At 38.3% G+C, this 27,922-nt stretch overlaps 1 protein-coding gene across 1 annotated transcript in view; it reads left to right on the forward strand.

The window, feature by feature from the left end:
• Positions 1 to 27,922, forward strand: part of LOC135085204 (uncharacterized) — a 54,338-nt gene that overhangs the window by 13,274 nt on the left and 13,142 nt on the right. The window contains exons 2-4 of the mRNA XM_063979957.1: positions 20,665 to 21,415; positions 24,468 to 25,306; positions 27,614 to 27,776. Of these exons, the coding sequence (XP_063836027.1) occupies positions 20,702 to 21,415; positions 24,468 to 25,306; positions 27,614 to 27,776 (1,716 nt within the window). The 5' untranslated portion in view covers positions 20,665 to 20,701. The remainder of the gene's footprint in view (positions 1 to 20,664; positions 21,416 to 24,467; positions 25,307 to 27,613; positions 27,777 to 27,922) is intronic.

Consider the following 27,922-nt stretch of genomic DNA (forward strand, 5'->3'; position numbering starts at 1 on the left):
AGGTTCTTGAGCTGGTCCACTCTGATATTTGCGGACCTATGGTCCTACCTATGACCTATTTGTCGGCCGTTTGGTGTAGTGGTTCAGAGCGGACTACTATGCCGAGAGGTCCCGGGTTCGATTCCCGGTCGGGCAGAAATTGAAATGATGAATTTTAATTTCTGTGACGGGTCTGGGTGTTACTATGTATAATATGTATGTATTTAAAAAAAAAAAAGTATATAAGTAGTATATCCGTTAAGCTAGCACCCATAACACAAGCATTAAGTTGCTTACTTTGGGGCTAGCTGGCGCTGTGTTAAATTGTCGAAAGGTTATTTTATTATTATTTATTATTTATGGAAACACAATCACTTGGTGGTGCCAAATACTTCATCACATTCCTTGATGACTATTCGAAGAAAATCTACGTTTACTTTCTCCGAAACAAGTCTGATGCCATTGAAAAGTTCAAAGAGTTCAAGAATGAAGTTGAGAACCAGTTAGATGCTCGTATAAAAACTCTTCGCACAGACAACGGCCTGGAATATGTAAATGGAAATTTCTCAGAGTTTCTGAAAAGTGCTGGCATCATTCACCAGACAACCACACCCTACACACCGGAACAAAACGGAACTGCAGAACGAATGAACCGGTCATTAGTCGAAAGGGCAAGATGTATGCTGCTGAACGCTAATTTGCCAAAAATGTACTGGGCTGATGCCATACATACTGCAGCTTACGTCATAAATCGTTCTCCAACTAAGTCCCTATCATTCAAAACTCCAGAAGAGATGTGGTCCGGTCTGAAGCCAACAGTCAATCACATGAGGATTTTCGGCTGTGAAGCTATGGTGCACTTACCCAAAGAAAAACGAAAGAAATTTGATCCAAAGGCACACAAGATGATTTTCATCGGATATTGTGAACACACAAAAGGTTACAGATTCATAATACCTAATACTAGAAGAGTAATTAAAAGCAGGGATGCTGTATTTATAGAATCCAGTGTGAAAAGAGACTTTGTTCCTGTAGAGCTGTCAACAGCGACACCTGAAACAGAAAAATGTGATACAGATGATACAGATTCAGAAAACTCATATGATACAGTAACAGAGAACAGGTCTACTTCAGAAAGTGAGTACTTACCAGACACAAGTATCAGTTCCCCGGAGACCAGAAATATAACATTGAGACCTAGAAACAGAAACATACGAAAGGTACAAAATCTCGAAGATGAAGAGGAAAATACTTACCTGTCTAGACACGAAGAGACTCCAGTCGATTCTACAGCATACATTCCTGAAACATACAAAGAAGCTATTAGTTCAACAGAAAAAGAAAATTGGATAAAAGCTATAAATGAAGAGATAGATGCACACCAGAAAAATGAAACATGGACATTGGTAGAGAAGGAACCAAATGCAAAAGTTGTTGGATGCAAATGGGTGTTCAGACTAAAAGATGAACCAACTGGTCCACGTTTCAAGGCAAGGCTTTGTGCAAAAGGATTTTCACAAACCCCTGGGATTGATTTCAAAGAAACTTTTGCTCCTACCGTGAGGTACGACTCAATCCGTTTATTGTTGTCAGTGGCTGCGCACAACAATCTTGAAATCATCCAGCTTGATGTGAAGACTGCCTTCCTTTATGGTGAGCTAGAAGAAACCATATTCATGAGTCCACCTGAAGGTCTGTCTTGTGATAAAAAGATGGTATGTAAACTTAACAAGTCATTGTATGGTCTTAAACAGTCTCCACGTTGCTGGAATAAGAAATTTGACTCTGTTTTAAAGAAATTTGGTTTTACTCAATGCACAGCTGATCAATGTGTATATGTTGCTAAAGTCAATAATAATAAGTGTTATCTTTGCTTGTATGTAGACGATGGATTATTGTTCTGTAAAGATAAAAATACACTGAAAACAATAACAAATGATTTGCAGACCATATTTGAAATGAAAATATTAGATAAACCAAGTAACTATGTAGGAATGCAAATTGAGAAATCAGACAAAGGCATATTTATACATCAGACTAAATATGTAGACCAACTGCTGCACAGATTTAATATGTATAATGCCAACCCCAACAGCGTACCAGTCGATCCGCACGTGAAGTTGCAGAAGGAAGACGGTGAGCCTGAAAAGAACATACCCTTCAGAGAAGCGGTGGGCTCCCTCATGCACCTGGCTATAGTGAGTCGACCAGACATAATGTATGCTGTCAGTCTGGTAAGTTGATTTCTTAATTGCTATAGGGTCATTCCATGACAAATGTTACCGAGGGTGAAAAACTAAATATGTTCTTTTCGCATTAAATCTGATGAATTTTGAAAGTAAATATTCCAAATTATAATGTGCAACAAAAAAAATCTGAAAGAAACAAGTAATTTTTAAGTTATTAGTCTTCAAAGTCTATACTTAAGTCAACTGTCTGAATGATCATTTTCTCTCTAATTATTGTAATACGATTTTTAAAAAAACTATCAATCTGTGAAACGTTTTTCCACTATATGATTCGAGGGTATTTATCATAGTATTGGTAGATAGCGTCATAGTCCCAAAAACATTGATAATCATCAAGTTTTAAGTGTGTTTTCTTGTTATTTCGGCGATGTAACACCCGAAACAGAAAAACAGGTATTTGTTTTATTATTGTACCTTACACATGGATTAGGGTAACAATATTTGGTAAAAGTAAGGTCATGGTAGTAATGATTTCAAATACTAACTAATATCTGAGCATGATACTAATTTAGTATGTTACTTTCTTGATTAAAAACTGTAACACCCGAAACGTTTCGGGTATTACATTTTTATTTATATGTCGATAATGTGTGTATATTGCTTGGAGAAGTCAAAAAGTATTACTGTGAGGCTCCTTTGACCTCCCACTAGCGCTGGCATCGGAAAAGGAGTCATATTTCTCAATTTAAGACTTTTTTGAAATTTCGACTTAACACTAAAATTAAGGTACTGCTAAAAAGTGTCGATGTTTGACATTTCCAATAAATATCGTAATTAGAAATTAAAGTAATGCTATTTCAAGCCAAAAACAATAGAAAAAGCTATGTTCCGAGGAAAAATTAAACTTGAACTTTGTATATTTTTTTAAAAAAGCTGCTTCGTAATTTCAAACCAGAATTCGCTCTATTTGTGTTTATTTGTTGTACTCCTTATTTTGTAGTACCTAGAGACTAATAAAACACCGATTTTATCGATAAAACGCGTTCAATTTTCGTACTCGTAACACCCGAAACAGAACCATTGTAACACCCGAAACAAAGAAAAAAATTATAAAAAAATAGTAAAACGTTTTATTTAACAGTGATTGTATGTGACATGGTTTGTACATTTCATACTTTAGAAGTCCTGTAAGTTTCAGGTATGATTCCTTAAGAAAAATCGCTAAATTTCGAGTAAATGCAGCAACAGTCAGAACATAGAGGCAAAATCTCGTAACGCCCGAAACGCACACTTTTCGACTCATATTTTCGTTATCCTACATTCTAAGCTGTACAAACTTTATTATTTAGATGAAACAACTAAAAACGGACAGATTAAGGCACTAACATTATTAAAATATTATTTCAAAATGCATGAAATTGTTGAATATGTGTGTACGAACGTAACACCCGAAACGATGGAATGACCCTATAATGAGAGTCACTGGAATGCTGTCAAGAAAATCTTAAAGTATCTGAAGGATACGAAACAGCATGGCTTGTTCTACAGCCGATCACCAGAGTGTTCAGAAGTCACCGGTTATAGTGATGCCGATTATGCTAATGACGTCGACACAAGACGCTCAGTGACCGGTTATGTCTTTTTGAAAAACGGAGCGGCTGTGACATGGTCCAGTCAAAAGCAACAAACGGTAGCTCTTTCAACGACCGAAGCCGAGTTCATGGCGGCTTGTGCTGCCACTAAAGAAGCTCTGTGGTTGAGACAATTAATGTGTGATCTAGATGTTTATACGCAGGACTCTATATGTATTCACTTAGACAACCAAAGTGCTATTAGCGTAATTAAAAATATTAACTTTCATAAACGCTGTAAGCACATTGACATTAGATACCACTTTATCAAAGAGAAATATCATTTTGGAATTATAACTTTGAAGTATGTAAATACTGATAATCAGTTTGCAGATATATTTACAAAAGCATTGTCAAAGGATAAGTTTCAATTCTTAAGGCTTAAACTTGGTATGTTCTCCTTTGAATCTCTTTTCCAAAAGTAAAATAATATAATTTGGTTATGTACTTGTTTGTTAAATGTTTTAATTTGTAATTATGGAGGAACATAACACTAATGCATAAGTAACTAACATAGATTTTTGTTATCTTTGTTTTGTAAAAGGCTTAAATGTAGAGGGAGTGTTAAACCTTTTTGAAATTTATCGCCTTTTACATGCGGCTCACGCTTGACCGTATTTTTATTTTTTTTATTTTGTCTATGACAACTCTGTCACCTTTCTACTCTCTGATCTACGATCCGTACATGTAATTGTTTGGTGTTAATAAATTCACATTTATTTCCTCGATAAAGACTTTAATTTATCAATATTGATTTAGTAAAATTCAGTAAAATATGGAACTATATTTAAAATTACATTTATTTGATATTATTACATAAAATATTATTATTTTACTGAATCTATAATAAATCTAGATTTTTAACACTATTGTAAGTGGTTTTTGAAATTAAATTGATTAGGTAGATTTCAAATTAAATAACAATTTAATTAAAATGAGAGAGGTTGAGAGAAGAAAGTTCAACGGTTCAACGTGCATTAAATACAATATTATGCGAGACTTTAAATGGTAGGTTTGTATTGTCGGCCGTTTGGTGTAGTGGTTCGAAACGGACTACTATTCCGGAGGTAGCGGGTTCGATTGCCGCATAGTACAAACATTTGTGTGCATGAACATAATTATTTGTTTGTATTGGACTGGGTGTTTTCTATGTATAATAAGTATGTATTTACAAAAAAAATGTATTTAAGTATGTTTATATATCCGTTGTCTAGTACCCATAGTACAAGCTTTGCTTGGTTTGGGACTAGAAGCGCAGTTTAAAATGTCTAAGGATATTTCTTTATTATTTATTAACTTTTATCTCAAGAACAAAATCATTTTGACATATTTCCATACCTACGAGAATTGGTGAAATATCAGCCCCAAAACAAATATCTTTTCTATGGCAGAATAAGAAACACCAAAAAATCCTTTATCAAAACAATGACACGTGTCGAAAGATGATTCAATGTTTAAAGTAGACACGCAGATATGAATTAATATGTAATAGAAAGAGAGGTAAATAAGTCGAAATGACTAGCATGCAACTACTCGCGTATAAATTGTAATCACGCACTTATTACAATACATACATGATTAGTCCGTATGCGTACTGGCGATGTATATTTTGGAGTAAGATAATTGACCTAAGTCACTACAAAGTATACGCGAGCAGTACGCAGCGTATGCGTACTGGTCGTGTATAGTTTGGAGGAGCTTAGTAAAAAAAGTCATATCCAAACTATACTCGATTAGTTTCACACCCTTGCGTTCTGGCTATGTATAGAATGGAAAGACGCGTCATCGCACACACACCCGAACGTATAGTCTATGGTACAGTCCCCGAAGCAACTGAAGATAAGTTATCTGTGGTACAGGGATACAAACACGAAGTTCCCGCAGTATAATTTGTGGCGCAGCGAGCAATGACGTCATAGGCGTTAACAGGAATCATCCCATAGGATGCGTATGAGTCATATAATAGCAAGTCAATGCACTTAGCCTAGGCGCAGACCATCGATTTTTCGTCGGCCGATAGTTTAGTCGAGCAGTTGATCAGTATGGGTAGGTATGGAAGTGCGCACATTACACCGATTTGATCTGGCCGATTCTTCATACAAATTAAAATCGGGCAACTATCGGCCAAGTAAAAATCGGTGGTCTGCGCCTAGTCTTACAGTCAGACTTGCAAACCAAATAATGATACCTAACCCTAGGCGCAGATCACCGATTTTTAGTCGGCCGATAGTTGAGCCCGATTCTAATTTGTATGAAGAACTAGCTTTTGCCCGCGGCTTCACCCGCTTGAAATTTAGTTTGTCACAGTTCGTCATAAATTATAGCCTATATTATATGTTTTCTGGGTTATAAACAATAATACTGTAAGGTTTCATCAAAATCCGTTCAGTAGTTTTTGCGTGAAAGAGTAAAAAACATCCAGACATCCACACAAACTTTCGCATTTATAATATTAGTAATCAATCGGTGTAATGTGCGCACTTCCATACATGTCCATACTGTTTAAATGCCCGACTAAACTATCGGCCGACAAAAATCGGTGGTCTGTGACTAGGCTTTATCTTCCAGTCTATGGATGTCACTATTTTGAACCGACTTAAAAAAAGGAGGAGATCCCCATTGAGAACGAGTTTTTTTGTATACTAGCTTTACGCCCGCGGCTTCGCCCGCGTGGAATTTTGTCTGTCACAGAAAAACCGAGATAAAAACTATCCTACGACGTTTCCTGGAACTCAAACTATCTCTATGCCAAATTTCATCAAAATCGGTTCAGTGGTTTAGGCGTGAAAGCAAAACAGACAGAGTTACTTTCGCATTTATAATATTAGTATAGATTTGTATGATATTCATGGGCTAATAAAGATACAGGTCTATTTTTAGAAACAAAGAGACTAGATTTTTAACTGAAAAGCGTTTTTGTGTTCAATGTCAAAACAAATCGCATATTTATCTCTCTCACAAATTTAAAATATCTCGTGCCAATGACTTCTCGGAAAGAAAACCATTTTACGCAACAACATTTATTTAGGCACGCTGCCAAAATGCAGGTTGCAGTGTGTTAAGGTGCATTCACATTGTTGTGGTGCGTTGGTGGGGCGTGCGATATTGACAGTGACCGGTGCATGCCTGGGCCTTCCCCTGTTTTAATAGAAATGATATACAATAATGACTTTTATGTACTACTGAACTGGTAAACGAATGTCTATTAGCATTAAGTTCGCCATTTGTACAATTTATTTGCAAAGAAGCAAAATAGGCTGCCGTAAACACAGATATTGGTCACTAATTTTGTAACAGTAATCAACTAAGTACTTTTAGTCGATTGAACTGATATTTTGCTACTAATTTTGTGGCACTAATCAACTTCATTTAGTCGATTGCGAGTTGGAGATGGCAGCAGGTCAAGGTGAACACTGTTGTAAAATTTATATGCTATTTTACCTACTAAAAACTTTTTATTATGTAGGCCTACTGTGAAGTCATACCTTCCCCCGGGACAAAGTTGACCTTCACTGGTTGTGTTTTATTGGCGGTAAATATGTAGATCCTGGCTTGACAAGAGTTGCAGCGGTAGGAACGAGAGGTGGGAATAATCAAAGAAGACTTACTTTGAACGTACAATTACCCGCGAATGCCCCGAACCCGAAGGAGTGTGAATATACCTTTATAATGAGGGAGTTGTAAACAGGCTCGTTAACACATTATATGGCCGATTTATGATGTGTGTAACGCTTTATTGAAACATATTAAGTTTAATACGGGACTGTCCCACCTCTGTAACTCCTGTGTAGCCAGGATCTACAGCTTGACCTTGCGTTTTGACAGCTCACAAATAGTATCTCAATTGACTAGTGTGCTCATCTACCTATTTTACATTTCCGGTGCAATTTTGAACCAATTTGAATTTGGACAAATATATTCTTAAGTCATTCTAAATTAATCTCATTAAAAAATAGAATTAAAATCCTCCTGTAACCGGGATCTACAGCTTGACCGCTAAAACTTAACAAAAAAAATCTTGGATCTATCTGTAGCTCACTTGCATTTTAAAATAAATAAATTTAATGTTTTTAAAGTAGGTATTTCTATTGACTAGTGAGTGTTGTTACCCTTTTACATTTTGGTTGAAATTTTGCAACAAAAATTTCTTAATAATGCGAAATTTAGATGTCTGGATGGATGTTTGTTACTCTTAACTACTGAAGAGTTTGTTTGTTTACTTGAACGCGCTAATCTCAGGAACTACTGGTCCGATTTGAAAAAATATTTCAGTGTTAGATAGCCCATTTATTGAGGAAGGCTTTAGGCTATATTATACCATCACGCTACGAGCAATAGCGGCAGAGCAACAATGATAAATGTTGCGAAAACGGGTTTTCACGCGTACGAAGCGGGCACAGTTAGTTAATCATATTTTTACGTTCGTTTCAGCCAAATGACGTCCACTGCTGGACAAAGGCCTCCCCCAAGGTTTTCCACAACGAACGGTCCTGCGCTGCCCGCATCCAGGCATCAGACCTTTACCAGATCGTCGGTCCACCTAGTAGGAGGCCTGCCCACGCTACGTTACGTTTCCAGCCCGTGGTCGCCACTCGAGAACTTTCCTGCCCCAACGGCCATCGTCTCTACGAGCTATGTGCCCCGCCCACTGCCACTTGATTTTAGCAATTCTGCGAGCTATGTCGGTTACTTTGGTTCTCCTGCATCTCCTCCTCATATTTTTACAATTATTTAAAATTCAAATTAGTTCAAATTCAAACGGTTCTGTAGTAAAATACAAGACCGGACGTTGAGGTGTGACCGGACGGTTTGATTATGTAACCATTACCAGATCGGACACGGTGAATTAAATGTGACTCAATCCACCAATTTATTGTTCCGTACCTACTTGCATGTATACGATTAAGTAATAAACAGAATTGGGCTTTAAACGGGCGTTGAACACTTTATTAAATTGACATTTAGTTTGCAAATGTCATTTTAAACAGGACTATTCCCACCTCTCGCTCCCACATCTGCAACTCCTGTGTAGCCAGGATCTACAGCTTGACCGCCAATAACCCAACCAGTGACGGTCAAGTTTGTCCCGGGGGAATGTTAAACTGTCATTGGACCCGCAACGAAATTAATCAGAAGATCATAGGAGCAGTTCGAAGTTAAGGTTCGACTTCCCTCCAGTGCAACCTCAGATCATAGAAGGGAATAGATGTGAAACGGGGGCGTGGCGCGTGTCTCCGCGATATGCCCAGAAACGAACATCGGCCGCGTAGCTAGGTTAGTCGCGATTCAGTCGTACTAAGGAAATGTTCTCCGATATTTTGGATAATGCGTCGTTACGTGCAATAAAACAAGTGAAACGAAGAACTACAGGAACAATGGAGTCATTTACTACATGTAAGTATTGCAAATCCATTGGTATTTTGCTTATAAATAAAAAAACTAAACATTTTTACGAACGAATTCAGTGCCGTAACAGTTACTGCGATATCGAAATCAGTGGTGATAAAAATTCTAACACACTTGTACATTGACGATTTAGTTAGCAACCACTTTATGTCATGCTCAACTACTGCGCAATGTATTTAATTTCTTCCGATATCCACTGTCGTGTGAAAATACACAGTACGGCCGCATGTGCCGGTCGTAACATAGTGCCGTGCTCGTGTTCTAATGCGGTTTCCTATTATCGATAAATAGAAGTAAATTATATTTTTCTATTTTGTAATTTTAAATAAAAAAATGATGTGTTACTTGCGATTATAAGATTTTACAAAAAAAATAATAACAGTAGAAGTAATTAGTAACTGTCAACTATGTAATTACCATAAGAGCTAGTTGAAAGCCTAATATAGGCATTATTTTTGATAAACATATGCGGTACGCAGATCGCCATAATTAAAAAGTAAATGCGTGATAGTAGTTAATAATAACGTATAATAATAAGGTTTTCATACATAAGCATTTTGTGAAATCAGTTTCGAGCCTTGCCCCTAGCGATTTAAAGTATCGATATCTTGTCGACTCCATTTTGTCTTTGTTCTCTCACTAGTTTTCAAAGTGTGCGTCACGTCACGCGGCCATTGATTGGCCATAAGGCATGCCTTCTGGCCAATCACAGCACTTTTAAGCCGGTTGCACATGTTGTCGTAGACTCTCAGTCGCTTTGTTTTTACACAGTTGAATGTGTGTGTGGGAGCTGTGGTGGGGGAAATGTGGGGACACTGGTTCTCGTTGTAGTTACGCGCGACTTCATATCTATTCTCTTTCTATGATCTGAGGTCGCGATTCAGTCGTACTAAGGAAATGTTCTCCGAATTTAAAAAAACTTAACATTTTTACGAACGAATTCAGTGCCGTAACTGTTACTGCGATATCGAAATCAGTGGTGATAAAAATTCTAACACACTTGTACATTGACGATTTAGTTAGCAACCACTTTATGTCATGCTCAACTACTGCGCGATGTATTTAATTTCTTCCGATTTCCACTGTCGTGTGAAAATACACAGTACGGCCTCATGTGCCGGTCGTAACATAGTGCCGTGCTCGTGTTCTAATGCGGTTTCCTATTATCGATAAATAGAAGTAAATTATAATTTTCTATGTTGTAATTTTAAATAAAAAAATTATGTGTTACTTGCGATTATAAGATTTTACAAAAAAAATAATAACAGTAGAAGTAATTAGTAACTGTCAACTATGTAATTACTATAAGAGCTAGTTGAAAGCCTAATATAGGCATTATTTTTGATAAACATATGCGGTACGCAGATCGCCATAATTAATCCTTCAAGGCCCGCGAATCTAGACACAATAGATAATCAATTGTTATGACATTAATTAATGCCGTCTGGGACTCAAGCGGTTAAAAAGTAAATGCGTGATAGTAGTTAATAATAACGTATAATAATAAAAAGGTTTTCATACATAAGCATTTTGTGAAACCAGTTTCGAGCCTTGCCCCTAGCGATTTAAAGTATCGATATCTTGTCGACTTCATTTTATCTTTGTTCTCTCACTAGTTTTCAAAGTGTGCGTCACGTCACGCGGCCATTGATTGGCCATAAGGCACGCCTTCTGGCCAATCACAGCACTTTTAAGCCGGTTGCACATGTTGTCGTAGACTCTCAGTCGCTTTGTTTTTACACAGTTGAATGTGTGTGTGGGAGCTGTGGTGGGGGAAATGTGGGGACACTGGTTCTCGTTGTAGTTACGCGCGACTTCATATCTATTCTCTTTCTATGATCTGAGAGTGCAACACATTTAAAAACGTTTAACGTCTATTTAAGTTTTTTGTAATAAATCATCATCATCATCATTTCAGCCATAGGACATCAACTGCTGAACATAGGCCTCCCCCAATGCTTTCCATGTTGATCGGTTGGTAGCGGCCTGCGTCCAGCGCTTCCCTGCTACCTTTGTGATGTTGTCGGTCCACCATGTCGGTGGACGTCCCACGGTGCGTTTTCCGGTACGCGGCCTCCATTCCAGATAAATATGTAACACCAAATGTCTACTAATCGAAAATTAATGTAAATATTGTGATTATTGTGAAGCCATATTAAAAAAACGGGATTAATGCTCTCGTTGGCCAAAGCATCAAAACACGATTGTTGAACGTGTTATCTCTCAGACCTTAATGGCGTGGTTTTTTCACCTGTACTTTTTATACGGATTGTTCTGACAAAAAACCCTGCTTAAAATGTTTTTATGGTATTTTGAATTGCCAAAAAAACGCTAGCAACGTGTGCCTTTGCCTTATGGCGCGTGTACACTATGCGGGAAATTGATCGAACAGAAGTGTGAACACGCACACCAAAGTATAGGCAACGCGCGACGATTAATACTGAAGTGCGTGTTTACACTATATCTCGATCAATGTCCCGCATATTGTAACTGCGCCATTAAATAGATCTTTAAGTGACATTTCAAAGTACATTAACCTGAGTTCAGTATTCTAACTCCATGATTCAAGCCTACCTCAAGGGCGAATTATAGAGCCATGCAGAGATGCTAGGAAAAAATTATCGACGTTTTTAGACGACAAACATATGGGCTTATCGTAATAAAATCGATAAAGTTTATCGTGGGGCGTATCTTCGGCTTAGGCTATAGAAATTAGTAGGCGATTTTCAAGATATTTTACATAATGTCAATTCAAGCCTTGGTCTAAATATTGAAATTCAGACATCACAGACTTTCTCTATTATTCTGCATCCTAAGTCAAATACGACAGCTACCATTTATCCTGTTTTCCTCTGGGTCTCAAATTTTCTCAAAACAACTCATTCTAAATCGGTTTAGTTGTTTAGGCGTTAAAGCACAGGTTAAAGAATAAGAAATAAATATTCTCATAAACTTTAATAATTTCTGATATGGCTTGAATCTATATCACAGATAAGAGTCAAGAAATATTGTAAGTAGGTACAACCAACGGCCTAAAGTAACAAAATATGTATTATTTCTTCGGACTTGGAAGGATCAAAATCAGGAAGTTCTAGTACGTGACGTAAATAGATGTACATAAAATGCCGGAGCGAAGCCGTCGTACATTTATCAACCCGGATGGGGATCGTAACCGTATCAACTCGAGGCGGTCAGTATTCTTTGTATGAAACTCCATACTGCAACGCACACCCGCACCGTAACGTAAACGCCTCGCCTCGCGGTTGACAGCGCGCGAAAGGCGATGACAGCTCGCGAAAGGCGATACGGTGTTGATCCCTTTCCGAGTTGATAAGTCTCAGCTATAGACCCAATATACTGAACTGTCCTATCCGTGATATTGGTGACATTGACAGCGGGGCGCCAACGTCAATACCGGATCGCTGGTTCTGGTTTTTGCCATGTTGGAAACTATACACGGTGGAATTTTGTAATGTCACCTGCAGGGAAAGTACTCTTAGGGCTATATTTCACCGGGACACCATGGCGGCGCAACCAGTCGCCGGCTACCAACAAAATGTATACAGCTCTATAGAGAGTTACTCACCTGGTGTCCGTTTGGTTGCGCAAAGCTGCATACATTTTGTTGGTAGCGGCGACTGGTTGCGCCGCCATGGTGTCCCGGTGAAATATAGCCCTTAATAGTGTAGATAGAAACCCTGAATAGTTGAACGATGGTGGCGTCCCCTTGTCAATGAATTTGGTGGGACAGTTCAGTTTAGGTCACCTATATTATGAGCTTTACATCTGTCACGTTTGTACCTTTGTTATGGTGGCTGGTCAGCTTATTTCTCTTTCTTCTGCTGGTGGTAACGCTATGCTACATTTTGAAGCTTGGTTAACTACGAGAGGTAAATTACATTATATCCAAATAAAATACACTTGTTTTTGTAAATGATTTAAATTAACCAATTTATCCTCCTCGTTAACCTTATCATTATTGTTTTCCTGTAACGTTACCTACTATTTCAAATGTTTTATGTCTGTAGTCGACTAGGCTTCTAGATAATAAACCATAGGTTCCCAAACCTTATGCTTTACGGGACTATTCCCACCTCGTTCCCACCGCCGCAACGCCTGTGTAGCCAGGATCTACAGCTTGACCGCCAATAACCCAACCAGTGTTGTCAAGTTTGTCCCGGGGGAAGTTAAAGTGTCATTGGACCCGCAACGAAATTAATTTCTGATTGATTTCGTTGCGGGTCCAATGACAGTCAATCCTGGCTACACAGGAGTTGCAGCGGGGACGAGAGGTGGGAATAGTCCCGTAAAAAAATGGGAAGTGTTCGTGAACCAATAGCCATACTGTTGTGGTATTTATATTTACCGTGAATCAATAATAATGATACAGAATGTTGTGGTATTTATGTGGGGATACCTCAAGGACCCCAATTACACCCACGTGCGAAGTGGCATCGAAATTCGAAATCTAACCCGGCAGTTTGGAGAAAAATACTTAGTTTCACCAACTTACTTAGTTTGGCCGTAACTAACAATAACCGGTGCTTTTTGAATGGAGTTTGACAAATTTTTGACGTTTGTCAAAGTAAGATGATGCAACTCAGCCTTAGAAACAGGTCTCTTTTTTCAACTACGATGAGAATTATTATTTATAAATAATGTATTTATCATACTATTAATATAGCCATGTCCACTAAATTCAAGTTTTCCTCGTGCAAATCTGCCGTATGGTATTTTTAACTTCTTGTATTAGATTTCCTGTTCGTTTGTACATAACGTAACGTCAAACAAGAGTAATAATTAATTTATCAAGACTGATTGTGGCTGGCAAAAGTATGACGGGAAGTCATAAGACGTAAAGAACTAGAGTATCTCTATGAAGTGCATTTGCCAATGTATAACGTCAGCTTCAAATACACTCAACATCAAATAAATCTAACCTTCTGCGACGCGAACTTTAAAGATTTTCTTCTGACACAATCATGGTGCCCCAACAATATTGGTGTTATTTGAAAGCTCAATAAATATCCTTAAAGAAAAACACATTAAATTTCTAATAAACGATTAACATATACCATAAATGTGACTTGAAAAAAGACCTCACTTGGGGCTCACCTCTGGGTTCAATTAGACCAATTTTTATGGTTATAAAACCAAATAATGATCTCACGTGTCCTCTTTAACAGATGGATAGCGATTAATCCCAAGCCCAACTTAACAGTTTTATAGCCATAAAAGTTGGCTCAAGCGAAACTACCTATTTTTTAACGAAGTGACTCTGAATCCTTCTAAAGACACATTTTTAAGGTAAAAACCTTTCCTTTAATGAAATGAAGTGTAGAACTAGGCTTTTAAATGGTGCCAATATTTGTGGGAAGTGGGGATGCATACGTTTGAAAGTTCTTGTCGCGGGAGGTGCGATTTATTTGATGTCGAGTGTAGTTCGTGACACCCAAAGTGGCCAAAAAGTTGATTGACACAACCTTATTAAGACGTGTTGCGAACTTTTTGGCTACTTTGGGTGTCACGAATTATTTGACGCTGACTGTACAGACAGAGTAAATACAAATGAGTAGGTCATCTTCATAGGAACGCACGGGCGCGGTTTGTATGTGAGCGCGCTAACACGTATGCGGCGCGCACGCACACACTGACAAAATTTAGCGGGGATTAGCGGGGAGCCAGTCGTGGTTGCGCCGAATTTTGTCAGTGTGTGCGTGCGCGCCGCATACGTATTGGCGCGCGCTCACATACAAACCGCGCTCGGTGCGTTTCTTTTAAGATGACCTACTCAATTGTATTTACTCTGGTACAGATGACAGCCCATCAGAGAGACTAATATACATTTTTGTTGCTGTCGCTCGCACTACAGCTACCTACATAAATTATGCCTAATCTACATAATAGATGACGTTTCATTGTATTCCACAATTTCACGATGTTGTCGCCTGTACTATTTTCTGCCCACGGCTTCACCTGAAGAAATTTTGATTTTAACCATTCTTGTGGCCGAGTTTAGGGCCGACGCGATCACGCGACCCTGTGTAGGTTTGTTGTCGACACGACAAGAAGAAGACCATTATATTGATGAATCTTGTAATTAAAATTTTTGCCAAAAATAATACACTTTTTGGATTTTTTACATTAATTACTTGAGAAATCCTCTATTTGCCTATTAGGCCAATTCTTTATAGGTATTAGATGAATCTTAGATGATAACCCCCCAATTCCCTTGAGTTTCAGTAAAGTAGCACTTTAACTTTACTGAGACAACACACGGACTACTTGAGAGTTGAGAGAATTTGAACTGATGTTGCCCCGTTTTGTATTTGCCAACACTCACGCACTTCACGAATACCTAATGGTAAATAATCACGCGTTATTTCGCATTCATATTCGCAAACACAAAAGAAAATTAAACAAAATTGCCATAACATGACACTTTACTTTCCCGCCAAGAAGTTGAAGAATAGATTATATCAAAAAAGCGTTGAAAATAGATTATGCAAAATTATTATGCCTGGCGACCAGACGCACGGTTCGTTTTATTAACATAGCGGGAAAGCAAAGGCGTCGCATTATACAGCTTATGACGTCATTCGATCGTAGATGGCATCCAGTGTTTTTTGCCACGCGCTGGCTGGTTATAAATTATGTTTTTTAAAAGGCATAGCTACGTGCAACAAGTTAAAAAAGAAAAAATATTTGACATTAGATTTTACGCGGGAAACTCCGTATTATAGTGGTATTAGATGACCCACGCCCACGCTGAACTGTCCCACCAAACTCAAATGACAGGGGGGCGATACCATCGTTCAACTATATGGTTTTCAACATGGCAAAAATCGGAACCAGCGATCCGGTATTGACGGTGGCGCCCCACTGTCAATGTCATGGATAGGACAGTTCAGTATTTTGGAACTATAGTTTAGTCTGTGTTCCGTGCACTTGACTTGACTTATGGTCCTATGTCCCCTAGATGGGGCAGAGGGCGTCCACAACAGTCCTCCATCGCGTTCGGTCTTGAGCTATGTGTTTGATCTCGCTCCAAGTCTTGCCGATCTTCTTCGCCTCGTCTGCCACAGTGCGACGCCAAGTTTGCTTGGGGCGACCACGTTTGCGTTTTCCTTGGGGGTTCCAATCCAGAGCCTGCTTGGGGATGTGATCAGGATCCCTTCGGAGAGTGTGGCCAATCCAGTTCCACTTGCGGCGCTTGATCTGCTGGTCGATCGGAATTTCATGGCAGCGTTCCAATAGCTCGACGTTGGAGATTTTCTCAGGCCAGTATATGCCGAGAATTCGGCGAAGGCAGCGGTTGACGAAGACCTGCAGCTGGTGCGAGATGACCGTGTTCCGTGCACGTGCGGAACTAAAACCCGGTCAAGTGTGATAATGACTCGATCGCTAAGGGTTCCGTATTTACTAGAAGATTGGGTCCCAACCCAAAGGGGTCCCATTGGAATCCTTCGGTACGGAACCCACAAGAGTCAAACCCATAATTTAAATTTTTATGCAAATAACACCAGTCGACAAAAAAAAAATTTTTTTTGCGCATGGATTTTACTTATTATATTCTGATTATATAAGCAAATTTATATAAAAAAGTGCGATTACAAATCGAAAATATTTGCTTTATAAGAAGTTATAGCGATTTGAATTTTCCATCTTCATAGTAGAATGTCTCTAAAGATGCACGCCACATTCTCATTGGGATATATTTAAAGATAATTATGGGGGCTTATTCGCAAGAACAAAGAGCACGCTTTCATCAAAATATAGTGGGATTTGAGAGACGACGTTACCAAGGCCAGTATACTGAAAGCATGATAGAGTTAGATTTTTATGAGAAAAATCTTCTATGGAACATGACAGGAAATTAGAACTTCTCATTTTTAATAAATATTTGGACTCTATTTTAAATTTTCTCTTGTGAGAATAAATCTTCAATGGATGTTTGGTATGTTTTAATAATTAGAAAGAATGAAAGAAAGAAAGAAAAAAAAATTTTGGCAACAAACTAAATCATCTCTATGTTCATGTTTCATACATTCATTGATATGAATTTTTCTATTTTTTACACATAAAAGCAAATTCAGAACCATTTTTTGTTGTTATTCTTATTTCTAGGTATTAAAGCAATAAAAATAAGCTATGCATAACCCGTGCGCAAAAATGCTGTAGACAGTTGTAATTAATAGAACTTAGGTACTCAGACTGCTGCAGATTCTAGATTATATACAGGGTGGAAACGATAAGTGATCTCACTCGATTATTTCTAAACTATACTAGATATCGAAAAACTGATTACTGATCCTGAAAGTGCTTCATGAGCTCTTTCAAACGGTATCAGTAATAGGTTACAGAATTAACTGGATCTATCGGAAAATGTAATGTTCTCAGCCTCCATACTAAATGTATGCCAGCCACACAATATTAGAAGTGTTATTTTTTTTTATCAAATAATAAATACTTAAAATGAACTCGTAAACTGCATTCTTATTTAAAATTATTCATGGAAAACATTGGCTTTTGGCTTTACTTGTTATAATATTATCAAGAAATTAGTGCCATGACTGTGGCAGTACTAAATGTATGGAAGCTGGAAACATTGAATTTTTAAATAGATCCAGTTTATTTTGTAACTTATTATTGATACCATTGGATAGAGCTCGTAAAGCCCTTTCAGGATCAGTAACCAGTTTTTGGATATCTTGTATAGTTTTTAATATTATGTGGTTTTACTAAATGTATGGAAGCTGGAAACATTGAATTTTCGGATAGAACCACTTCATTTTGTAACCTATTATTGGTACCATTGGATAGAGCTAAGGAAGCACTTTCAGGATCATTATCCTGTTTTTGGATATCTTGTATAGTTTAAAAATAATCGAGTGAGATCACTTATCGTTTCCACCCAGTAAATATATTCAAAATATATCTTCGAAGTTCGAACAGGGATATAACAACATTTGAAAATACATAATATTAGCATAAATTCATTCTCAAAAAGTCTACTGAGCGTTTTCACAAGTAAAGAAGGTTAAAACAAAATAAGTTACACTATTGTTTATTTAATCTAATATGGCGCACAAAAAAGAGGAAATATTGTCTAAAAATTAAACGTTTTGATTGATTAGATATTCCCAGGACCAAAGATTAGCAGATGATTGCAAGATAGCAGTCTTGACAAGTAGATAAAAATTTAATGTGGATTTCCTCATACAAAAATAGCTGTTCCCGCGACTTCGTACGCGTGCAAATTGTTTGAATAAATATTTCTCGTTTTTGCAACACTTTTCGTTACTTCTCCGCCCCTATTAGCTGTAGTGTGGGGTGATTATTATCGAGAAATTAATCGATAAATGGGCTGAGATTAGTGTTTTCAAGCAAACCACTCTTCAGCGTTATAATTGGGTCATTTCATTATCGCGGGTGCAAGATTTGGACGCCTGTTTTGGTTTAACCTAATTGAATGGAAGACATTTTTAATTAAATTAGTCTATGAATTAAGGACTACATTTTAATACGTGTGTATACATTAATTAACAAAAATTTTAATATGATATTTTGGGGATTAGGACAAGGGATCCTAGCTTTTCAAGTGTCATATTGGAGATTTTGTTAATTAATATAAAGTAAACATATTAAAATGTGGTATTTTATATACTAATTTAATTAAAAATGTTTTTTATTTAATTAGGTTAAACTAAAACAGGCGTCTAAGTGTTACACCCGCGATAATGGAATGACCCAATTAGAAAATTACATACCCCTGTACAGACAGTACAATAAGCTAAACAATGCAGAATCTTATTACAGTTACATAAGAGCGATTATGCAACAAAATTTTAACTAGTCTGATGTCTGTCGTTTGTACATTAATCATTCAAGACCTTGACACGCACTTGAGAGTTGAGATTGCTCTTGAGACAACGTTTCAACGACTTGAGCTTGTAAGTTAAGTATAGACCAGCTATTCGTTCTCAAGTTTTGATACGCGATTCTTGAGATCTCTCTCAATTAAGACTTATTCAACAACTTAACTTCTTACAAAAGTTTAAATTAATGTTCAGAGGGCCTAGTGTGAGTTTACATCAAACGCGCTCACTAGTGAGCGCTTAAAAAATAACATTAAATGTATGACGGATTGTACAGCGCCCCTAGCGGAAACGTTCAAGAACTAAAATTTTCATACATTTTTTTAACGCGCTCACTAGTGAGGACGTTTGATGTAAATTCACACTAAGCCCTCACTGTTGTTCCATCGCACGTGAATTCGGTTTATCACACTATATCGTGTGTTCCCGTTTCAGAACCGGGATGAAAACTCCAGTTTTCCCTGTCTCACAAACTGTCTTTATATTGAGTTGTTTTTTTTATACACAACGAGGAAGCTCTTGGCCTGTATCTCACCTGATGGTAAGTGACGATCAGGCCGAAGGTGGAAGCGAGCTTCACCCGGAATCCTCAATCACGGAGGAACTGGCTATCTTACCTCTAACTGCCGGAACACAACAATGCTGTTAACATTGTTGTTATTATAATTTACTTAAATCGGTTCAGTGTTGCGCTGGCAAAACTAGCAAAGCTTGGTACATTATGAGTTCTTTTTATTACCACATCAGGTACGTACGTAGTACCTGATCCTTCTATGGTACATGGCATCCTTTGGTACTTGCGACCTTATTATGAATTTTTTATGGTTTGTCTATTATTTTCAATTCTATGAACAACCATAGAATTGAAAATAATAGACAAACCCAAAGCTACCTGAAATAGTTCCATTATTTCAATAGAACAATACATTTTTCTCCCTCGCTCCTTTTGTGAAAGAAAGAGACAAAAACTCATCCCTTTCTTTATACATTCTACCTAGCTCGTCCAGTCTACCATGGTTTGTATAGGTACATGGTTTGTAATTCTTCATCCCTAACAAAATTCCGTTCTTCTAAGGGATCAAAAGCAGAAGAAACAAGACGTAATATTTGATATCGCCCTTTTTCCCAACGAAATAACAAAGTTTTTAGCGATACAACTGTCTAATTTAACTGAGAAGGAAATACGCAATTACCTATGCTTTTTTTTTCAAATAATTGACTAACGGGACTATTCCCACCTCTCGTTCCCACCGCTACAACTCCCGTGTAGCCAGGATCTACAGCTTGACCGCCAATAAAGACCCAACCAGTGAAGGTCAAGTTTGTCGAAAGTTGAAAGTTAAACTGTCATTGGATCCGCAACGAAATTAATCATAAGGGCCGAAACTGCGTTAAGTGGACGCCCGCGCGGTTTCATACGAAAGTCCCCCGCGGGCACCCGCGACGAAGCACTTTGTATGAAACCGCGCGGGTGCCCGCTTAACGCAGTTTCTGCCCTAAGAACATAGGAGTTCGAAGAGGCGTGACTTTAACTGCGTCAAATAATTAACTGTTATTAATATGTCGCTTCTTTTGTTTCAGAATGCCCAGAGCTAAATCCTAACGAACGACCACTAATATGGGTAGTGCAAAGGTATCCAACGCGCAACCACAAATATCAATGGCTGAGAACGACAAGAAAACCCTAAAAAAACTGCTCAAAGTCTTCTTCAAAAAGGACAAGAAAAAAGACAAACCCAGCGAAGATGCAGTCAAAACAGATAAAGAAAGAGACGGGAATGTTAATTCTATCCCTGTCAACACAGTCGCGAACATTCTAGATAAAATACAGTACAAACTGGAAGTCAAAAACGAAAATGAGGATGAGGATGATGAATTAAACAACTTTTCGTTCAAAACAGTTCAAGAGGAAGCCAGGAATGACAGAATTGACTCACAATCGTCAGAAGACAGTGGCTTTGCTGAGAAATACGTAGAAGAAGTGCCATCAGATGATGATTGTAAAGAAAAAGACGATGACGTCATCCTATCTCTGAAAAAACTTAACTTGGACGACAAAAATACAGACAAAGACGATGGAATCGTCGACGCATTTAACAATTTGGATATCAACAACGAAAAATGTCCTTTATCGGTTAAAAACGACGTTGATGACGAAACTGTTGACAAATCTGAAGCTTCCAATAAAACTGAGGATGTTGAAAACCAGAAATGTACTAAAGAGAAGCGGAAACATAAAGTACTGTTGTGCAGAAAACCTATAAAGACTAAAGTTGGAGAACCTAGGAATGCGTGTCCATACTATGTACAGCAGTCAGATCCTTGTAGACAGGTAAGAAGTTATTTACTTATCTACTGACTTACACTCGTATTCACAAACATTACTATGAGGTCTCATAGTGCGCGTGCTCACGGTCCCAAAAACCTATTCATAGACAATACTTGTGTGGCGGAATGTTACACTAGCAGTGTTTTTCAACCTTTTCCATGACACGACCCCCCTAGTATGAAAAAAAATTGAATAGAGCTCTGTGATTGGTTCGTGTTTCACCCTCACTCTGTGAGACTTCATAGTAATGTTTGTTAATACGGGCCTAATAATAGCGAGTCCTAGAACGTTGTATATGTCGTTGCCCGAGCGCAATTTGTATGTAGATTATCTTCTGCCCCTATCTATTTTGTGCTTAGAGCCACAGCGCACATGCTACTTTTTGAGTAGGCGCACACCGTTGATTTTTAGTTGGCCGATAGTTGTGCCCGATTTTAAATTGTATGAAGAATCGGCCAAATCGAATCGGCGTAGTGTGCGCACTCCCATACATGCCCATACTGATCAATTGCCCGACTAAACTATCGGCCGACGAAAAATCAACGGTGTGCGCCTACTCTTAGCATCGGCGATTTAGCCGCTTTTGAGAATCTAAATGCAGCGACCACACATTCCAAATCGCAAACGCGGCGATTGAGTCGCTTTTCGGAAGCTCGACGTAGCGACAGCAGTCGCTAAAACGTTTCCGATACCGCATCCGAACGCATGAAGTCGCAAAATCGTGATGCCACATCGATAAAGTTGCTAAAACGCGCGATTTTGATGTCGTGTCCCACCTCTCGTCCCAACCGCTGCAACTCCTGTGTAGCCGGGATCTACAGCTTGACCGCCAATAAAAATCCGACCAATGAAGGTCAAGTTTGTCCCGCGATGTTGCATCGATAGTGATACAGTCGCAAAATCGCCGATCGCCATTGCTAAAAGTAGAATTTCTGCTGTGGTTATTTTCACCAATAAAATATAAAGGTGAGAAAATAGCCTAACAATCAACATAGTTCAATCCTCGTCCACTATAGACTATTGTGGTGTTTTGTACAAATAACAACACGTCATCTACCGAACACTGCAGGAGCTTAGTTGTATTACAACTACGGTCCTACTTTGCAACAAAATGACGTAAGGCTGATACGCTGTCAACTGTACGAAGATAGGCACTATAATTAACAATATGAATACATTTAATAATTTACCATATTAATATACTTACATGCAATATTATCACACGAAGCTATAATTGCAAATGACTGTTTGCAACTGTAATATGTACAAGCAAATTATTTTGTAACATTAACTCCTTAAATGGTAATTCGACCGGTGGCAATTTTCCTCCATTTGCGTGTGCTTTAGCAATGTGCCAGTTTTCCGCAAAGTACGTTTTGATGCCAATAGGGAACATGCCTTGGCTTTAAAAGTTAAGACTAGGCGCAGACCATCGATTTTTAGTTGGCCGATAGTTGTGCCCGATTTTTAAATTGTATGAAGAATCGGCCAAATCGAATCGGCGTAATGTGCGTACTTCCATACATGCCCATACTGATCAACTGCCCGACGAAAAATCAACGGTCTGCGCCTAGGCTAAATAATTGGGTACTACTTGATTCTTGAGTCAATTGACATACTTTTTTTAAGCTGTCTATCTAAACGCACCAATCGCATATTTTGTATAGATAATCTTAATAAAGTAAAGTACTACATTTCAGTTAAAACAATTAACTAAGTAACTAACTTTTATGATGTCAACGTTACTAAAAATCTAATTTTACAGCAGCTTTTTCAGGACTAGAATGAACGTGTAATTTAATATAAACTGTGTCAAGTACACATTCCAAAGCACAGATTCACAAAAGAATCTTCATTTTTACCCTGAAAATCGAGTTACTTTTTAATTTGCTGAAAAATTCTATTTTAGTAACTATTTTAGTTAGTAGTTTTCAACTAAAGTCAATTGGCTACGCGATCTACCAATGTCGTTGGTTTTGGAAGACAAAACCTATGGGAGTATGACAGCTCTTAAAAAGTATGTCAATTGACTAGTGGTGAGTGACAGCCAAGGTGACAGCTACCCTATTATTAAGACTAGAAGCTGCAAAAGAATTTTTAACTGGAAAAAAACTATAACACACTATGATTGATATTTGTGTGAAATATTATGTTTCTTAACCATGGCACTTGGCAGGCTGGCACCGACTCGGACCAATCATTGTATAAAATAATAAACTGTCCTGTAACAAATAAATAATGCAATAATTTTTCTACTTTTTAACATTGTTTAGTCTCTCTTATTGATACAGAAAACGACGCAACAAACTGAAAGTAACGTTACGTAGTTGCAATAAAAGCTGTTTTTCTACAACAATGTCAGACTGATAGATAGTTAATAAAAACAATAATAAGAAGATAACCTGTTAATGACTGCAGCTATCAGGAAATAGTCGATAAATATATCTTGGGAAATACCTACGTTATGCGTAACAGATATTATCTTACACTAGCTGTGCCCGCGACTTCGTACGCGTGAAAACCCGTGTTCGCAACATTTTTCATTGTTGCTCTGCTCCTATTGATCGTAGCGTGATGTTGTATAGCCTATAACCTTTCTCGATAAATGGGCTATCTAACACTGAAAGAATTTTTCAAATCGGACCAGTAGTTCCGCAGATTAGCGCGTTCAAGTAAACAAACAAACAAACTCTTCAGCTTTATAATTATCTTATGTACTAACCTTCCGCTCTCTTGTAAGGTTAATAAGTAATTAAGTTAAACTAACTCAGATATCTTATGGCGATCGACTGAGGCCCAGTTTCTTAATCCGTAGTTAAAAGTGGTTAAATATCAGCAAAATGCGTTTTTCGAACAGGTTAGCTTGATTTTTAGTACAATATTTGACTATTAGTTTACATTTTGTTCATATTTAACCATTAACAAACCAAAAACTGGGCATTAGTGCAAGTGTGGCAATGTTAAAATGGCACCTATTTTCTGCAATCTGTCTGTACTTTCTTACCCTCATTTCTGGTCACAAAACCGATGATTAATTATATTTTATTTTTCGCAGATCCAAATCAACAAGCACACGCTGACCGGTGGCCAAGTCATTGTGAATCAGACCAGACACAACGACTCCATCGAGTTCGACAACGCCTTGATCCAAGTCCAGCAATCCTCACAGAACTCCCAGCACGAATATGGCGACGAATGGATCAACATCGTCTCCGACGTCATCGAAAACGACATGAAGAAGGTCGCGCAAACGAAAGAGACAGACGAAGATCTGCTCTCCTGCTTCTTCCAATCCCAGCAGTTGCCAGAACCGGTAGACGTGAACGTCATGACGCCCCCTCATCAAGAGCAATCGCCTCCAAACCCAATCGAGGAGTTCTCGAATCACCTCAACTACGAACTCTTTGGAGAGCTGGACTTCACTACACTGCTGCCCTCTGAAATGCCTCAGCCCAAAGCCCAACAATTTCTTTTCCCGACTCCACCTCACTCAGAAAACGCAGCCAGTCCCATGTCGGATTCCCAAGGGTCTTTTAGGACTTCTGAGTACACCTATTCCCCTGATCGATCAGTCATTTTCTCCCCTGAAAGATCATCCCCCATTTGCAACAGTGATTACGAGAAATTCCAAGATATTTCGAACTTCGACGACTCTCCCATTCAAGATGAGGTGGTTAGAGGAAGAGAGCGCACAAATTCTCTTTCTATGACGATGAAGCAGTACAAGGATTTGCAGAAGGAGCTCTCTCAGTCTTTCTCGAAGAAAGATTGCTGTCAAATGACTCTGAAGCCGTGTAAGGCGCTGTTTCAAGAGCATTTGCAGAAATTGAAGACTGATGAGAGAAAGAATTTATGCCTCAAAGTCGCCAAGATGGAGCTGAAACATGCCTATGGGTGAGTTCTTTTGTTTTATTTTAGACCAGAAAATGCCCGCGATTACGCCTGAAATTTTTCATTGATGCTCTGCCCCTATTGGTTGTAGCGTGATGGCATATAGCATAATATAGTCTTCCTCGATAAATGGGCTATCCAACACAAAAATGTTTTTTTCAAATCAGACCAGTAGTTCCTGAGATTATGCCGTTCAACAAAACAAACTCTTCAACTTTATAATATTAAGTTACTTACCGATTCTCCCATTTAACGTAACCATGATAAGTTTTTTTTGCGAATTACGTAAGACCGAAGAACGATAATTTATGCAAAATTGAAAAAGGTAATAGTGAAGGCTGTCTATGAATCGAAGGTCTCTCTAAAAATTCGTCTTTCATTTGTCAAAATTTGTCTCGAAGCGCTGGTAGGGCCAAAAAGTGGAGACATGACGTAAAGTGCCCCATAAGGGCTACCTTTTCTTTTTTCTTTTTTACTACATTTTGACGTTCATAAGTGCCACATGTGGTCTAACTAAACTGAATAAATATTTTTGATTTTGATTCAATCTGTATCCTCTATGCCATAGAGTCTATGGTAATAGTAGATTTTTTCTACCTTGAAAACAATAAATAAATAGTCAGTTGACGTCCTAGGTTCCTAAGTTCGATTGTTAATGAAACCAAATACTGGAATCGCGTTGTGACAGATAAAAAAAGTATGTCAATTGATCTGGTGTCGACTTTAATAACCGGATGTACAGATGGTCAGGTGGACGTCAGACATAGCAATACTTGTAGCCGTCTCGAGATTAACATAAGGTCAATTATGACATAAGAGGGCGTTGACCCAGTCACTAAATAGAATTGGCGCCAATTTTGTATTGTAGTGGCGCTGCCTAGCTGAATGTTGTTGAATTTTCGAGTTTTTTTTTCTTTCACTATGGTTTCTTGTGGTTTTCATGTGGCTAATAATAAATTATGTACATCATTTATTACATAGTTGTTTATTACTAGTGCAGTCAAGCTTATATGCTCTTATATTTTAGTTACCTATTTAGTACAAATAACTAAACATTTGCGTCATAGTAAGTTAGTCATATAAATTGCAATAACTAAATTCATTGTTTACTGTTAATATGTTATTCATTTAATATGTGACAATCCACAAGTCCTAATAATATTACTAATGTTAAAAATGCGAAAGTATGTTTGTTTGTTACTCTTTCACGCCAAAACTACGCAGCCCACTGCCCACAGGTTGCGTGGGTAAAAACTAGTAATAGAAGAGTTTGTGAGATTGGATTGTAGGTGCTTCTTTGACACTTAAACTATTGAACCGTTTTAGATAAAAACATAATTTGAGACCCAGTAAAAAAAATTCATAGGCACTGGTCCGATTTGCTTTTTTTTGTGTTGAATAGCCCGTTTATCGAGGAAGGCTTTAGGCTATATAACATCACCTTACAGCCAATAGGGGCGGAGCAGTAAAGAAAAATGTTGCAAAAACGGGAAATTTATTCAAACTATTTTCACGCGTACGAAGTCGCGGGCGCAGCTAGTAAAATAATGTAGAACATGTTATTGACATGGTTTTGTGGATACTTGCTCTAAACCGCAACAACCTATATTACTATGATTCAGTCTTTTATTCCCTTGTTACAAACGTCATAACGTTATTGATACATTTATACTTAAAAATATAACACCTAAAGGACCTGGCGCACAATTTTTGTTGAAGATGCCAAAAAAACTACAAAAAAAATTGATTCAATACTGTGTTTTTACTTTTTTGATATCTTTAAAAATGACTGAAATATTCAAGCTCAAAGTGCGCTTTTTCGTCCGGAGCAATAATGCGCGCTGATTTTGAAAATGTGACGTGTAGTAACATAAAAATCTGCATGTAGTATATGTACCGCTGAAGCAAGTACAAAATCTGCATGTAAGATATTATTTGTGTACATGGTTAGTAGGGGAGCCGAAGTGGGGATTTATTGCTGCGACACTATCCCCGGCCGGCCCCTTTTAGAAATAAAAGAAAGAAAGAAAGATACATTTATTACAATGGACATCACACAAATACAGGCAATTACATAGACATGACAGTGGCACATAATAATGGAAGAAGAAAAAATAAAAACAAGAGTAAACTGAGCAGTGCCACCCATTCACCAACAAGATGCCCACTGCAACGGGACCCCACTCAGCATATGCCGTGGCCCACGGTGACGAAGGCCACGGCGCTGGTTTTCAGTGTGCCACATCTCCCTTTAGTTTATGTGATCTAAGGGTGTTTGATGACGTTTGTAACCCCTGTACCTTTCTCCAGAGTGCTGCAGCACGTCCTGATCAGCCTGAGCCAGCCGTGCTCGCAGGAGCCGCTCCTGCACGCCCTCTTCTGTCTGCTCGGCGAGCGGGTGCTGTCGCAGGAGCCCGACTGGTTCCAAGACGACTTTGGTGAGTGGTCACTTAAGTTTAGGACGAGAGTTCGAGTAATCATCATTTCAGCCACACGTCCACTGCTGGACAAAGGTATTTGCCTCCCCCAAGGTAGTCCACAAAGACCGGGCCTGTGCCGCCTGCATCCAGGCACCTCCCGCGAACTTCACCAGATCGTCGGTCCACCTAGTGGAAGGCC

This window comes from Ostrinia nubilalis, chromosome 28 (assembly GCF_963855985.1).
Source record: "Ostrinia nubilalis chromosome 28, ilOstNubi1.1, whole genome shotgun sequence".
Taxonomy (NCBI): Eukaryota; Metazoa; Arthropoda; class Insecta; order Lepidoptera; family Crambidae; genus Ostrinia; species Ostrinia nubilalis.